Source organism: Eleginops maclovinus, chromosome 9 (assembly GCF_036324505.1).
Source record: "Eleginops maclovinus isolate JMC-PN-2008 ecotype Puerto Natales chromosome 9, JC_Emac_rtc_rv5, whole genome shotgun sequence".
NCBI classification, from domain to species: Eukaryota; Metazoa; Chordata; class Actinopteri; order Perciformes; family Eleginopidae; genus Eleginops; species Eleginops maclovinus.
In genome coordinates, this window is record NC_086357.1 from 28,711,508 (window position 1) to 28,727,129 (window position 15,622).

General features: G+C 42.8%; 2 protein-coding genes across 3 annotated transcripts in view; one reads left to right on the forward strand and one right to left on the reverse strand.

Moving 5' to 3' along the window:
• Positions 1-897: 897 nt before the first annotated feature.
• On the reverse strand, positions 898-11,368 carry anapc4 (anaphase promoting complex subunit 4). Of its 2 annotated transcripts, XM_063891293.1 has the most exons (28): positions 11,227-11,368; positions 9,031-9,146; positions 8,837-8,942; positions 8,301-8,433; positions 8,147-8,221; positions 8,037-8,063; positions 7,917-7,961; positions 7,754-7,838; positions 7,550-7,657; positions 6,751-6,921; positions 6,368-6,432; positions 6,249-6,291; positions 6,077-6,153; positions 5,700-5,800; positions 5,141-5,192; positions 4,983-5,038; positions 4,834-4,880; positions 4,696-4,752; positions 4,560-4,616; positions 4,386-4,479; positions 3,801-3,898; positions 3,302-3,363; positions 3,185-3,223; positions 2,993-3,094; positions 2,776-2,841; positions 2,491-2,676; positions 2,198-2,321; positions 898-1,219 (listed from the first exon to the last, which is right to left on the reverse strand). In XM_063891293.1, exons 2-28 carry the CDS (start codon positions 9,136-9,138, stop codon positions 1,001-1,003), a joined length of 2,403 nt encoding a protein of 800 aa, XP_063747363.1. In that variant the 5' UTR covers positions 9,139-9,146; positions 11,227-11,368; the 3' UTR covers positions 898-1,000. The 2 variants fall into 2 exon arrangements, 1 of the variants encoding a protein (XP_063747363.1); XR_010166433.1 differs by lacking the exon at positions 898-1,219 and having other exon boundaries at positions 2,491-2,664; positions 2,757-2,841.
• A 117-nt stretch (positions 11,369-11,485) lies between these two features.
• The window catches only part of palld (palladin, cytoskeletal associated protein), a 59,682-nt gene continuing 55,545 nt past the window's right edge, over positions 11,486-15,622 (forward strand). The window contains 2 exon segments of the mRNA XM_063890626.1: positions 11,486-11,581; positions 14,204-14,475. The gene's annotated coding sequence lies outside the window, so the exon portion shown is untranslated.

Consider the following 15,622-nt stretch of genomic DNA (forward strand, 5'->3'; position numbering starts at 1 on the left):
GTGCACTGGTGTGTAATGTATAAATCAACAGGTTTTTGATTGTTTTCATTCAGAGGTCGAGTTTATACCGGAGAGGGATCAGCGGATGAGGGGCACATGAGAACAAATGTAGGGCTGTGACCAACATTTTAAAAAAGAACTATGAGATAAAAGTCAGATCCCATTTTTTAAATCATCTTCCATTTTTCTTTACATGAATTCATGTGCAGATGTATTTATCTGGCATTTAAAGTCAATAACACATTTTTACATTTATCTGACTGTTTTTTAATTATTGATATAAGGGAAATAAATACAGTGCTGGTCCAATAATGTAAAGGACTAATTCTGACATTATATTAAATAAATAAATACAGAATGTTTAAAAATCAACCACACAAATAAATAAATGAATTTATAACAAAAGGGTTAGAGTTAGAGGGTTCGGGGGAAAATGTATGATAAAATCTCATCATTTTCAAAATAGAAAAATAAATAAAAGAACCCTAAAGTAGTTTAATTTAAATAAAACAATAATTATGGTTTCATACATTTTTTTTATAAGTTACAAATTATTTATCGATGCATTCTCTTTATTTTTTAGTGCAAATTCACATTTTAGGCTTTTATTCATTTAATTGTATTAATTCAATTTAGAAATTAAATCTTTTGTAAAGACCTAATGTTCATTTGTTATGCACATTGTTTTTACATTTCTCTATTGTCCGCAGTTATTAAAAAACAATTCAATAATTACATTTCTTTCCATTTCAGAGCTCATATTTTAACCTGCATATTTATTTGATTCAGTTATTAAAATGCCAAATCATTGTTTCCGGATAATAAAGAGGCACGGTCACACAAAATGATCTTTTGCTCATATCTAAAAGTACCATAAGACAAAAGCAGATATCAACATCATGAACAGAAACATGTTTATTTCATATAGACACCACATGTACCTTTGATCACAAGACCGAGCCAGTCTCATGTCTCTGTGCTTTGTTTCTGAGCCTCAGCACTAAGAGATGTCCAGGGCTTCCTCTGACTCCAGCTGCTCCTCCATCTTATTCCCTGCTCCCTCTGCAGCCTCCTCTTTCCCCCCCTCCAGACCCTCACTGTTCATCGTGGAGTCCAGACCCTCCTGGTCAACGCTGGCGTTCTGAGACTCTCCTCCCTCCTCATCCTCATCCTCTACGTCCATCTCAAACACTCGGATGTGCCTCAGGTTCCCGCTCAGCTGCAGTGGAGGGGAAAGCGAATATTAGCAGAGACCAGGTTCACCCGGAGAGACCAGGTTCACCCGGAGAGACCAGGTTCAACCGGAGAGACCAGGTTCACCCAGAGAGACCAGGTTCACCCGGAGAGACCAGGTTCAACCGGAGAGACCAGGTTCAACCGGAGAGACCAGGTTCACCCGGAGAGACCAGGTTCACCCAGAGAGACCAGGTTCACCCAGAGAGACCAGGTTCACCCAGAGAGACCAGGTTCACCCAGAGAGACCAGGTTCAACCGGAGAGACCAGGTTCACCCGGAGAGACCAGGTTCACCCAGAGAGACCAGGTTCACCCAGAGAGACCATGTTCACCCGGAGAGACCAGGTTCAACCGGAGAGACCAGGTTCACCCGGAGAGACCATGTTCAACCGGAGAGACCAGGTTCACCCAGAGAGACCATGTTCAACCGGAGAGACCATGTTCACCCGGAGAGACCATGTTCACCCGGAGAGACCATGTTCAACCGGAGAGACCATGTTCACCCGGAGAGACCATGTTCACCCGGAGAGACAGTCCCGGAGAGACCATGTTCAACCGGAGAGACCATGTTCACCCGGAGAGACCAGGTTCACCCGGAGAGACCATGTTCAACTGGAGAGACCATGTTCACCCGGAGAGACCAGGTTCACCCAGAGAGACCATGTTCAACCGGAGAGACCATGTTCACCGGAGAGACCATGTTCAAACCGGAGAGACCATGTTCACCCGGAGAGACCAGGTTCACCCAGAGAGGACCATGTTCAACCGGAGAGACCATGTTCACCCGGAGAGACCATGTTCACCCGGAGAGACCAGTTTTAATCAGAGAGACCATGTTCACCCGGCGAGATCAGGTTCAACCGGAGAGACCAGGTTTAATCAGAGACCATGTTCACCCGGAGAGACCAGGTTCAACCGGAGAGACCAGGTTCACCCGGAGAGACCAGGTTCATGAGACTCACCACACAGGCCACCTTCCTGATGCCGTTGACGGCCACAAACTGAGCCTTCATGTTCTCCAGCTCCCTCCACTGGTTCCCCAGAACCAGACTCTGACAGGGGACAGAACCGCTCTGCTGGTCTAACCTAAACCCAGAGAGAGAAATAGAAACTGTGAAACTACGCTTTGTTTATTTCTAAATTCAATTTATGGAAGCAACTTCTGTCTGGTGTCATGTACCATCAGTGAGACACACCAAGATATCACACACATCGCCCCACCCCATCATGCATCTCCTCCCTGTCCCCCCCTGACCTGAGTCCGGGCTCCCAGCTGAACTCCTCCCCCTCCTTGGAGCTGAGCGCGGCAGAGAGAGGAAGCTGAGCTAAGACCCGCCTCCTGCCTTCCTCCTCCGACGCCTGCAGCACCACTGTCAGCATCTCGTCGTCATAGAAACGAGCGTCCGTGCAGCTGTACACGCGGTGCGGCCTGAGAAACACAACAGACGTGTCAGGGGGTCGGGAAGCACTGTGCCTTAGCGTGTGTTTCACATGTGCAGGATCAACAGGAGGGGCTCTCACTGAGCTGCAGCCGCCCCCCCCCTCCTCAGCCTCCGCCTCCAGAGGACGGCCCAGGTCTATGGACATCACGCTGTGGGGGATGTGTCTGAGAGAGAGAGAGAGACACACACACACACACACACACACGATTAGGTACAAGTCTGACTTCTCTCTGTACCTCCAAATTCTGACTTATCTCTGAAAATCTCAGACCTCTGACTTTTTTTTTACCCCACCCACTCCCACAGCCTCCTCACCTGGTGGGGTCGGTCCCTCTGCGCAACAGGAACAGCTTGCAGGGGGAAACCTCCGGCATGCAGAACACCACGACATGCATTTTGGCTTTCTTATCGTTCCACCTGCAGAAACCAACAGGAAGTACAATCAACCTCCGAGTTACAGCAGGAAGTGTGTGTGTGTGTGTGTGTGTGTGTGTGTGTGTGACGTACAGTGACGGGAGCTCAAACAGCCGGGGAGTGTTTTCAGAGCTGCAAAAACAACAGAAATAAATACACCTTTAATCCTGTTCATGTATTTAAATAAGCGATGATCCCCCTGATCCGTACCTCTCTGGCACCGTGTACAGGGGCAGGAACACGGCCTGCTGCACAGACCTGCCGATCACTTCCTGCACACAAGATATCAAACGATGAACGAGCAACACGCCATTAATGAAAGCCGCGCTGCAAACACCAAATATAAATAAACTCTGTTCTGTGGAAACAGTTCCTTTAAATACCGCAACTATGTTCTTATTCTCAAACCCACCCGTAGGAAAGATTATTAAGGCCATTTAAGGTCAAATTAATACACATACTAAGCTGGTGGACGGGGGGGATTGTGAGAATTGATTCAGGGGATTTGAGTTTCACATTTAGATGAAAATACGCTGAAGATAATAAAGCCGTACAAAACAGGACACAGAAACTCTCTGAGGTTTTAGAAGAATGTAGTATTTTTTAAATGCTCATAATCGACACAATGATATTTATATTACAGGTTTAGCTGCAAACAGTCTAACGCGGTCTTATCTGTACTGCTGTAGAGGAAGAGGAGGAAACTCACTGCAGGTTTCTGGAGACATTGCTCGATGACGCTCTCCATCATCCTCTTAACGAAGTGCAAAGACTTCTGAGGAAACGAGGGGAACAGCAGGGGGCTCTCTGGAGAAACAGGTAGCTGTTTTATACACTTTGAATATGAGGAAACAATGAACACACTGCAGGCTTCACAGGTCACTATTTTAATCCCAGCACAACAGCGTGCATTACAGTAATGAAAACATATGAATAGAATAACATAGAATATATAGAAATAAGAAAAGAATGTATATGAAATTTAATTCAAATATATTTATACAAATAAAATGAAAAATACATCATTTATCTTAAAACAAAATATTGGGATATTTGGTGATGTAGTAAAATAGCAGACACTGTTGACACTTCTTATTAAGAATAAACTACATTTTTCTACATGAATAGAGGAGCAAATGAGGGGCTGTGCTGGCACCCCATAATTGATTGCAGTATCTAAAGTAAAACCACATCTCAAACTGATTAAGCACAAGTGGTTTTCTCCTCACTCCAGCATATAACTGAGGTATAAAAGTGCTGATGAATAACTTCTAAAGCTGAGCTGCCGTCTCACCCTTCAGCTGCGAGCTCTCCTGCAGGAACCTCAGCCACTGGTTCCCCTTGGTGTTGGGGGGGGACACCAGATCCTCGTCCTCGTCGTTCAGGTACTGCACAGAGAGGGAGGTGTTGTTACAGCAGCTCCATTAAATACAACTTAAAGCTAATAAACACACAGAAAAGGTCCTACCTGACCCACTCGCTCCACGTTGAAGTACTTCCCTTTGCGGTCAAACAGCTCCTCGTTCTGTGAGAGCAGAGACAGGTTAAACTCACTTTAAAGAGGTGTTTTCATTTCCATCACGGTGACCCCAGGCTCAGCTCACCTCACTGAAGTGCTCAGACAGGAAGTCAGCCACGAAGGCAATGTCCTTCTGAGTCATCTAGGAGAAATAAAGGAAGTAAAAGTGATTTATTTATGACTTGTTAAGCACACCTGTCTCCCAGCAGCTCTGATAACTAACCTTGTTGAGCTCTGGAGGAACGTGCTCCTCACACATCCTCAGCATGGCTGCAAAAACAATCAATCAAACCTGGTTGTTACAATCGGCACACCGTAATGAATGTGTGTATATCAGGATCAGCAACTCCTGCACAACACTTTTACTCTTACCTACATACAACCAGCGGAAGAAGGCTTTAAAGTTCTTCATGCTCTTGTCAATCACCCTGAATGAAGGCAGAGATTATTTGCAGTGAAGTGGAAAACAGCAGCAGACACAAACTAATATATCCGGCTAACGGTTCATGAACAGCAACGGTTAAACTCACTGCAGAAGTTCGTTTGCTTTCAGAGAAAAGGAGCCCACAGCTGTGATCGCACCTGAGAACAGAAACACACGAGGTTTCCAGGACCCAAAACAAAAACAACAAAAAGCCAAAATGTCTTATTTTAAAGTTCTAGATATTTTGGGATATTCTGATGATTAAGGTAAACATTTAATAAAAAAAGATGAAAAACAACAACATTATTTTTCTTTACTCCTCGTTATTATAGATTCACACAAAAGATTATCAATGATGAGAAGAGAAATAGGTTCTTTTTTATAGGAAGTTATACCTTTCTGAAGAGAAGTGATATATTTGAATATTTTATGAAAATGAATCAGAAACTTGTCAGAGAAAACTTGTTTTGGGAAATCTAAAATGGTTATCATGAACTTATATATCTGCACCAAAAAAAATCCCAAATTGAGGAGAAAATCATAAACATGAGATTAAAGTCTCAAGTATTTGAGATGCTCAAAAGATGTGTTTTTCATCTCAAAAACACTTCTTTAGTTTATTATTAAATGAATATTAAATGCATTAAAGGGATGAGTGTTTGCACCTTCTAGAGCGGCAGAGTCCAGACCGAGGGGCTCAAACTTCTGCTTCCACAGAGACATGCCCTTCACCTCACTGAGGTGGTACAGCAGAGCCTCAGAGCCACTGCAGGGAGGGGGGGATAACACATTGTTCATGGTCGTTATGTTTTGTGCAATGTCTTGTTTTTTTTTATGCTGATGCAACGGAAAAAATGTCAGAATTTGGGATCAATAAAGTACATCTCATGTCAGGTCAACATCAGGCCCTACAACATGTGTTTCCTTTAACATACAATAAAGCACAACTTCATAAAAGAAGAAGAATTAAAGCAGGGTTAGACAGATGTTTCTGTCCTCTACACACATCTCATCATATTTTAAAGAGATTATGTGCAGCTACCTCTGCAGGTGGCTGATCACCAGCTTCTGGATGCTGGAGTACGACGACTCGATGGACTGACCCAGCTTCTTCAGACCCTGAGAGGAAATATAAATCACACCTCAGAGGGGTTTCCAGCTACACACCTATCTGTCCTGCTTTGAAATAAAGTTCAAACAGTCATTCATCTCACCTTCACCGTCAGCTGGTTCATCAGCAGAGCCTGGAGCTCAGGGCTGGGGGGGCAGAGAGGGTAAATAACATTAGATAAATAAGCAACAACAAACATCTCCGATAGAAACCCTCCCTCACCTTGACTGTCCCCACAGCAGGAGCTCCAGGAACTCGTCCTGAACCTGAGTGCTGGTGTTCTTCTCCTGCAAAACCAGGAAAAAGACTTCATTTTCAAGTCTCATTTTTGCTAATTTAGACTCAATCAGCAGCCAGGCTGTCATATAGGTCACATTCAGTCTCAGTCTTTGGATAAAATGCACAAAAGTTTAGTCATTTTATATAAATATATATACATAATATATATATTTCAGCTTTTATGGAGTCATCCTGTACCCATTTTATTTTTCAGAGGCCTTCTGATGCTCTGTGGTTGTCCCTCTACTGTAGCATGTTAGCTTCAGTGCATGTCAATGGTCTGCAAAGGTTAAAACCCCAGTTGTTGTGACACATCTGGCTCTGACCTGAACGAACTTGGTGAGTCGCAGGTCCATCTGCATCAGGATGTCCTCCCACGCCTCACACATGCAGGTGAGGGACAGGTGCAGGTACTGCAGCAGCGTCGAGATGTGGGTGAACTTACGAGACATCCGGGTCACCTCCGGGAGGCAGTCTGAGAGGAGGCCGGTGTCCAGCTGCAGGAGGAGGAGACAGGAGGAGGAGGTTATATCAGAGAGGAGGACAGAGGAGACAAAAGGAGGTTGTATCTGAGATGAGGACAGAGGAGACACAAGGAAGAGGTGAGTATCAGAGAGGAGGACAGAGGAGACAACATGAGGAGGCCAGTGTCCTGCTGCAGGAGGAGGAGACAGGAGAAGTTTAATATCAGAGGTGAGGACAGAGGAAGTAGGAGGCCGGTGTCCTGCTGCAGGAGGATGAAATAAAACTCAGATAATAGGACAGAGGAGATAACATGAGGAGGTGAATATAAGAGAGGAGGACAGAGGAGAAAGGAGACCTGTGTCCAACTAGAGGACAGAGCAGACAGGAGAAGGTGAGCATCAGAGGTGAGGACAGAGGAGACAGGAGACTTGTGTCCAACTAGAGGACAGAGCAGACAGGAGAAGGTGAGCATCAGAGGTGAGAACAGAGGAGAAAGGAGGCCGGTGTCCTGTTGCAGGAGGAGACAGGAGGAGGTTATATCAGAGAGGAGGACGGAGTATAAGCATGAGGAGGCCGGTGTCCTGCTGCAGGAGGAGACAGGAGGAGGTTATATCAGAGAAGAGGACAGAGGACCTAGAGGAGGTATAACTTGAGTCTGACCTGCAGGTAGCAGATCTGAGGGTCGTTGTCTGTAGACCGGACCTCTGTGATGACGGACAGAGACTTCAGGTCCCCGGACAGACTGAGGCTGCGGCAGCTTCCTGAAACCTGCAGATAGACAATCATTCGGACAAACAACACAACCAGTTTTTAACTCTTGACCTCAGCCTTCAAAATAGGAGCTCATGTGTTCCCGCCGCTCACCCCGGTCAGAGTGGCGATCTTGTACATGCCGTATGCAAACAGTTCCACGAAGCCAGAGTCTCCCCCGAGGACGAGGACGTTCAGCCTGCATGGAGACAAACACTATATAATAACAACCTCCTGTCTACTTTGAAATAAGGCTGCAGTGAACGGCTTCATGTACCTGACTTCTCCCAGGAGGTTCATTATCTCATCAGACTTCTCCTCACTGCATCACAGGGAGGAAACAAAGGGCTAAACAAACAGCTGATACCAGAGTACTGATGAAAGCACGAAGACTCACCTGAAGATCTTTGAGGTGGTGCTGTAACTGTGGAAAACAAAGTGTGGATAAATGTTATTCAGTGTACTCCTGGTTCCTCTTGATCTGAGTGCAGTTAGAGCTGGCTTTACCTCTTGGGGAGTGTCGGTAGTTTGGGTAGAAACAGTTTGGACTCATCCTCAGAGTTGTAGAAGGAGCTGAGGGCACTGAGACACAGACAGAAAGACATTAACATCTTAGAAATCAGGCGTCCTTTGTGGTGTTTGATCCTGAGTTTGTGTTCACCTGCTCTCCTCCGTCACCTCCATCCAGTGCATGCAGGTCACAGAGTTTTGCATGGGGAAGACGTGCAGGATCTCTGCCTTCTCCACGCCGCACAGCACCACCTGCTGCGTGTCTCCCAGGTGGAACGCCAGAACTGGAGATTAAGGAGAGAATTGAGTTTAAAATATTCATTTTTACATCAAGGGGGCTATGGTGGATATATGCTGCCATTATAATAAAAGACTAAACAGAAAGCAATGACGGACTAAAATGCTGGAATAAATGCATCATATCAATGGGCACGGTCAATTGAGAACAAATACATATGCAGAGGAAAAGCAAAACAATTCAATGCATTTTTATCTTTATAATAATAAATGATTTATAAATAAATGAATAAAAAGGTTAATAAATGTTAACAGAAAATAATAATTGAAAATTAATGAAATATTTAAATAAATTAATACAAAAATTCATTTTCAATTTAATAAAAACATTGTGTTGTATTATTTGTAATTGATGAGACCACTCTAAGATTAGTTTTATTTATTGCTTACTTTTGCCATCAGGTCTCCATGCGAGGGCCGTGATCTCCTTCCCGGTGAACTCACTGGGCGGTAAACTCCAAACTCTTTGGAAGCTCGCCAAGCGATGCAGCAGCAACTGTGGAGAAACAGGGAGACAGACAATTAGAAAACCATGAAAGATCTAAAGACATGTTTCAGGATAAAGAGGTTATTTTAGAGCATACCTCTCCGGTGGTGTTGGCCAGAGCGATGAGATCTCTCTTCGGAGACCAGGCCATACACAGCACCGGGTTGGGAAGCTGCTTCTCCCCCACTTGTCTGAAGGCAGGCATGATGAAGGCTGGGGATATGGAAATAGAGATTAATTTAAGTGAATAAAAGCATGGTAGAAATGCTTTACTGAATTACTGTTACATTATTTTGTTACGAGTAGTTGTGCCCTGCATTGTACATAAAACAAGTTATTAATAGTTTGAGCAATTTTTAAAGCAAAATAAACACATATTTGGTATTTGGAATTCTTGCAGTGTTTTGGTACAACATCTGGGATGGTAGCTTGATGGGATAAGTGTGCACTGTGCAGCAGTAAAGAGCACCTATAGCCTCACATGGTAGAATCATAGACTGTGTATATTGATGGACAGAGGTTCGTCCGTTAAAAGTGAAGCAAGCGCTAGTCCAGAGCCCCCTGGTGGCTGGCTGCAGTACAATGCGTAGCTCCGCCCATTCCCATGTATTTTCAATGGGCAAGTAACCAACTTTCTATGTCACTTTTCTCACCTAAAACAAATTTTGCATCCACAACTTTTTATTCGAAAAAATAGCTTTCAAGGTGCTTCACATCACACCATTTTTCTTTTTCCCGAGAAATTATTTTCTTTAATGTTATTTTAATAAATATAAAAGGGGCGTGGTTACACTTTGATTGACAGTGCAGCCGCTTGCAACCTCCTTCAACATTTCATTTCATTCAGAGTGGCTGTAGGCTCGGCTGTAGTGGTGTTCTTTTGTCAGGCAACTCATATTTGTTTTATTTGCTGTTATTACTTTACATTATATATTGACAGTCATGTCGTGTTGTGCTGTTGATTGTACTAACAGGCCATCTCAGGGGAGCTCTGTGCAGTTTTTTCGGTAAGTGAATATTAACTTAATATTAGCTAGCGAACTCATTAAAATGACGGTAGCGATAGCTTAGCCGCTAACGTTAGAAAGTTAACTTAATTTGACAGTAATCTATAGATTTTCGGACATCCTTGAAAGGATTATGGTCATATACCAACGAAAAACAGATAGATTTGTATGTTGAAGACGCTCGAAACATCGAGATTTCTAATGAGAAAAAAGTTAACGTTAACGTTTAAATATTCTAGGCTGAATATTTAATGACAGCTGTCACAGCTGGCTTTGCGATGAGGGTGTTTGACGTGCTCTGTGAAATACATGAGGTGAAATTAACAGATAACATTATTCTTAGTGACATTAGGTAGAAGGATGGTTATTATTGTTATTATTTATGCATCTTATTTGACATTGTGCCAGGAATAGCGATCTAGTTGGCAATCTGTTACGTTACGTTACCAGGTTAATTTACCTCAGCATTCAGCGGTACTATGCATTATTAATTTAAAGATAGAACTAGTCTAATCATTGTCAGTATATTGTCAGTTTATTTTATGTAACGATGGTGTGATAGTTCTTAGACAGATTTCAGTTAGAAATACCCAGACCGAACTGGGCACTGTAGTTTCAGCCAGTTTAGCCCCAGAGAGTCGGACTCGGCCTGTGTGTGTGGTGGGGAACGGACGGAGAAGGGGGCGTGTTTCACTCGATAAGGGGCGTGTTTCACTCGATGAGTGGGCGGGTCTGATCGCGACCTCCTCTTCACTGCGCATGCTTCAGATTCTACTGCGCAAGCGTACTTCGAACTGGCTCCAAATTTTCAAAGATGGCGTCGCCTCGGTTGCTTCAATGCTTCAATTCTATAGAACACAGCTGAATGGAGCCACTCTGTCCATCTATATATACAGTCTATGGGTAGAATCGTCATTGTTAATGTCAGTAAAGCAAAGACGCACAGAATATACATAAACACCAACAAAGAGAAGCATAACAGCTGCAAATGGACACAGAATGACTCCAAACTGGGGCAAAACAGCCACCAAAACTACTCAAAAGAGCCTGAAACAGACGCAAAACAATGTAAACAGATGCAGAGAGCTACACATTTAATACCAAACCGAAAGGATATACCATTCACACGTATAATAATAACAAAGTACGCTCCCTCACTGTTTACACCTGACGGATCTGGTCCACTGTTAGCTGTGATGCTAGCAGCTACCAGAAGAAGCTAAATAAAACTGTGACGCTTTAACCCGCCTCACATTACAGGCGGGAAAATAATAACTGCAACATACCTTAGTGAGATATAACCACGTCCTAAACCGTATGTTCCTTGCTGTGAAACATTAAATATCTCCTTTCTTCATGTTGTTGTCTTCATCATTGTTTTACAATTACGCGGATGGAGCCATATTTTGCCTTCGACCAATCATTGAGGAGCTACGGTATGCGGGAGAGGACATATTTGCTTGAAGGGAAAACGCGATGTTTAAACAGCTGATGAGGACACGAGTTTGCCCCCTTGTGGTCAGCAAGATAAACTGCATTACGTTTGAAAAACTGAACTCGCGTTGAATTCCAACACAACATTTCTCCAGATATTTTGTGATTTAGAAACGTCTCCAGCTTCTGTTTCCTGCTCACTTTGAGGTAAGGTTTCACTTAGTATTTCCACAACTAGATTTGGTACTTTGTCAATTTTGTATTAATACTGTTTGTCAATCAAAAGATCTCATACTACATTTAGACGGCGACTAGCTTGCTCTGTTGAGCCAGCCTTCATATTCCAGCTGCTGAGATAACTGACGTCTTTGTGAGTGAGTTTGAGTACATTTGGTTGTGTGTTTGTGAGTGCTTAAATGTATTTTGTTGTCATTTGTTGAAGTAATTCTTGAATCTTAAATAGTGTATTACTACGGAAGGACCACATGAGAGTGTTTTTGTAAAAAGATGTTGAAAACTTTTCTCAGAAATCTGAAAAATAAAAGTATTATTATTATTTTCTCAGAGACTTTTTTTCCAGATATCTGGAATGTTCTCAGGGTTAAAGTCAGAAGTGCTAAACTTGTTTTCACATCACCCATGAAACCCATGATTTCTACCTCTGAATAAGTCAGAAGTCTGAGAACATTTTTTATTAAACTTCTGAGATTTTCGGTAAAAAACAGAATACATTTTTTTCCTGAATTCTGAAGGGATATTTAATCTTTTAATTCCGACTTTATTTTCATAATACTGACATTTTTTGGGAAAAAATTCTAGATTTCTTTCTTTTGACTTTTTTTCTAAAATGTTCTTCTCAAAATTCTGAAAAAAAGTAAGGATCTCATGATGCTGAGATTTTAAATAAAGCTTAAATAGTTTTTCTTATTTTCTCTCATAATTCTGAGGAATAAAAGTTTTAAAAGAACTAAATGTTTTTTCTACTTTTGGTCTCATCTTCCAAATACTTCTCATGTGGCCCTGATCCTCTTCCTCTTCCTGCTATTTGACATAATATATGAATATCTTCTGCTGTCATTAGGCAAGACAAACACCGCCTGTTAATGCATCAAACAGTGCTGAATTCACTGTCGTCTGTTAAAGACCAAGGAATGTTCAATTCTGACCTCCACAGATTATACGTTACAGCACAGACATAAACCACTTCCACTTTATAACTGTACAGCTCCTCCACCTTCCATTGAGACTGTAGATACTTTGCTCACAGAATTCAGAATTTATAATAACACTTACATAGATGAGTAAATGGACCGTCCCCCCGCCCTGCATTAGTCCACAGGTAAATATAATCTGTGTTGTGGTGCGCATCAGGGTGATGCTGGAAGTGATGCAGAACTATTCCTATAGATAAGAGCTCAGATACGTAGAGAAGTCATCTCTAAATAATGCAGTTATTTATATATGTGTGTGTGTGTGTGTGTGTGTGTGTGTGTGTGTGTGTGTGTGTGTGTGTGTGTGTGTGTGTGTGTGTGTGTGTGTGTGTGTGTGTGTGGACATTCCTTCCGAGTGCATCACTGGCTCTGGTGTGTAATCAGCAGATTGATGAGGAGCAGAATAGCTCTGTGATAGAGAGAGTGGAAATAGAACGAGAGGCCGCCTGCACTCTGAACCCTCTGCTCTGTCTTAAGGTTGAAACACAGTTTAAAACAGGGGGGTCCAAACTGCGGCCCGGAGGCCAAACTGCGGCCCGGAGGCCAAACTGCGGCCCGGAGGCCAAACTGCGGCCCGTGGTTGAGTTTTTAATCGGCCCTCAGCTGAAAGTGGTGCTTATGTTGTACTCAGTGTCTGATTACTAACTCTACCATAACTCATGAGGCTCAACACTCAAGAAAACCATCAAATCAAAAAGGCTTTAATCTTTAATATAATTATTAAAGATAGAATGATGTTTAAAAACATTTGGAAACCATATTTTGTGAATCAGTAAAATCCTTTAATGCAAAAGTAATGTTAAATAAATCAGTGAAACGTTTAAAATAAAGACAGCTTTTATTTTATTTATGAATTCATTTTTATAACAACAATATCATTTTTGAATTATTGCGTCATTTTTAACTTAAATTATTTAAAATAAAATCTGAAAAATGTCATTTAATCTTGAATCAGCATTTTAGACATTTTTGCAAAACCCTTTTTGTGGTTGAAGAACATTTTGATGCTCGTGGCCTTGCAGCAGTATTCAGAGTATTTCTACTGCAGTAACAGATCTGATTTTCTGTGGTAACCCATATGAGTGTGTGGTCTATGGGGTCATCGCTCCCCCTGTGGACACGCTGCTGTCACAGTAAACGTCTCCACTCGACTGAAGAGCAGCTCACTGATCCAGCTGATCGGTGACACTGTGGGGGTCGGATATGACAACAAGCTGCACAATATACTGAATTGTTAAGGTGCATGATGTTGATTTTGTTTCACACAATTTAAAAGAACATATAGCGAGTGCAGGCAGAGGCAGAGAACTCACTGAGCCAAATCAAAGGCTCCACATAAAGATGTTTGAATTCAGAAGAATATGAAACACACCAAACTGCACGCAGGGGCTGCTGAGGTTAGCTGTAAGAGAAGCTGTCAGATGTTTTAGTATTAGTGTCTGTTTGGTGATTGTAAATCACGACAGTGATATTAGTTTGTATTGCACATCTCCCCCTTTATCCTGCAGCCCCCCCCCCCGTGTCTCTGTGCTAAGTGATTAACGAGGACTGGTTCTGCAGAAATGTCACCGCTGCCTTCTGTTCCCCTCCACTACCTTAACACTCTCTCTTCTCCTAGCCAATCTCTCTGGCTGTGAAACCCGAGCCCCCGGGCCAAATATAGCCCCACACAGCGAGCAGCGAGGGGACAGATGGGACGGCAGGCCATGCAGAGCGGCGAGCAACACGACCCGAAACACAGATCCTGACGCCCGCTGACCCAACTCTGCTCTGCTGGAGAAACACACTTCTTCTTCTTGTTCTTCTTCTTCTTGTTCTTCTTCACCGAGAAACAGAAACCTGGACGCACCAGACCGGGAGGACGCGTGTGGACAAACAGACGTCTTTAAGGTCGGTTTCACTCTGCTTTTATTGGGATTTTTAAAACCTTTTTATGGTTTATTTTTCATCGAGAGTGTGAAAGAGATACTGTTGGATGATCCTTTGATTAGTCATAGGCACAGAGCCACAATAACAGGACAACAGAAAGTATAATACAAGTAAACAGATCATAATCCAACTCCAATTCAAACCATCGCACCGACGATATTTCACAGTCCAATTCAAACATGGCATCCACAGTGTCTTCTCATGTGGATTCCTCTTCACTTGACACTCTCCTTTAGTATTTAATATAACAAATACTCTGACAGTACATATGTAACTGAGAGGTAATATTCAAGTTACCATAATGAGGTTTGTCAAACGATGGAAAGAAAAGAAGGAAGTGGAAATTTGACGGACAGCGCTGTCAATCAGCTGTCCAAATGTTCCACTTTCATATTTAATAAGCACCTACTGTTCTCCTCAGGCGACATTCTGTGTGTGTGTGTGTGTGTGTGTGTGTGTGTGTGTGTGTGTGTGTGTGTGTGTGTGTGTGTGTGTGTGTGTGTGTGTGTGTGTGTGTGTGTGTGTGTGTGTGTGTGTGTGTGTGTGTGTGTGTGTCTGGTAAGAGTAGTATCTGTGTGTGTTGGGGAGGGTCTGTGAAACATAGCCCTGGGGATTAAAAATAACAACAGCCGGTCTACAGGACGCCAGGAGAGTCTCTCTGCGTCAGACGAGTGTCTTCACCAGCAGACACAACATACTACACGTATCAGACATGTAAATATAAATACACGTATAAGACATGTAAATATAAATACACGTATAAGACATGTAAATATAAATACACGTATAAGACATGTAAATATAAATACACGTATAAGACATGTAAATGTAAATATAAATACACGTATAAGACATGTGATCTGTTTATTAGCACAGCTTCTTAGCCTTTACCAGAGGCAGCATGGAGCAGGTACAGCTGTAGTCCTGGGGCCCTGCAGAGACTGACCTGCAGTAGTAATAAATATAAGATCTGTCATAGATTTAAGACTTTAGCCGTGGTGCCATCTTCAAACCGTGACATCATTCAGCATTTCATCACTTCCGGTCCCCTGGTCTGGAGGTCAATGGTTTCTGAATGTGTTGTTGGTGGTTAGCCTGAAGTAAGGTG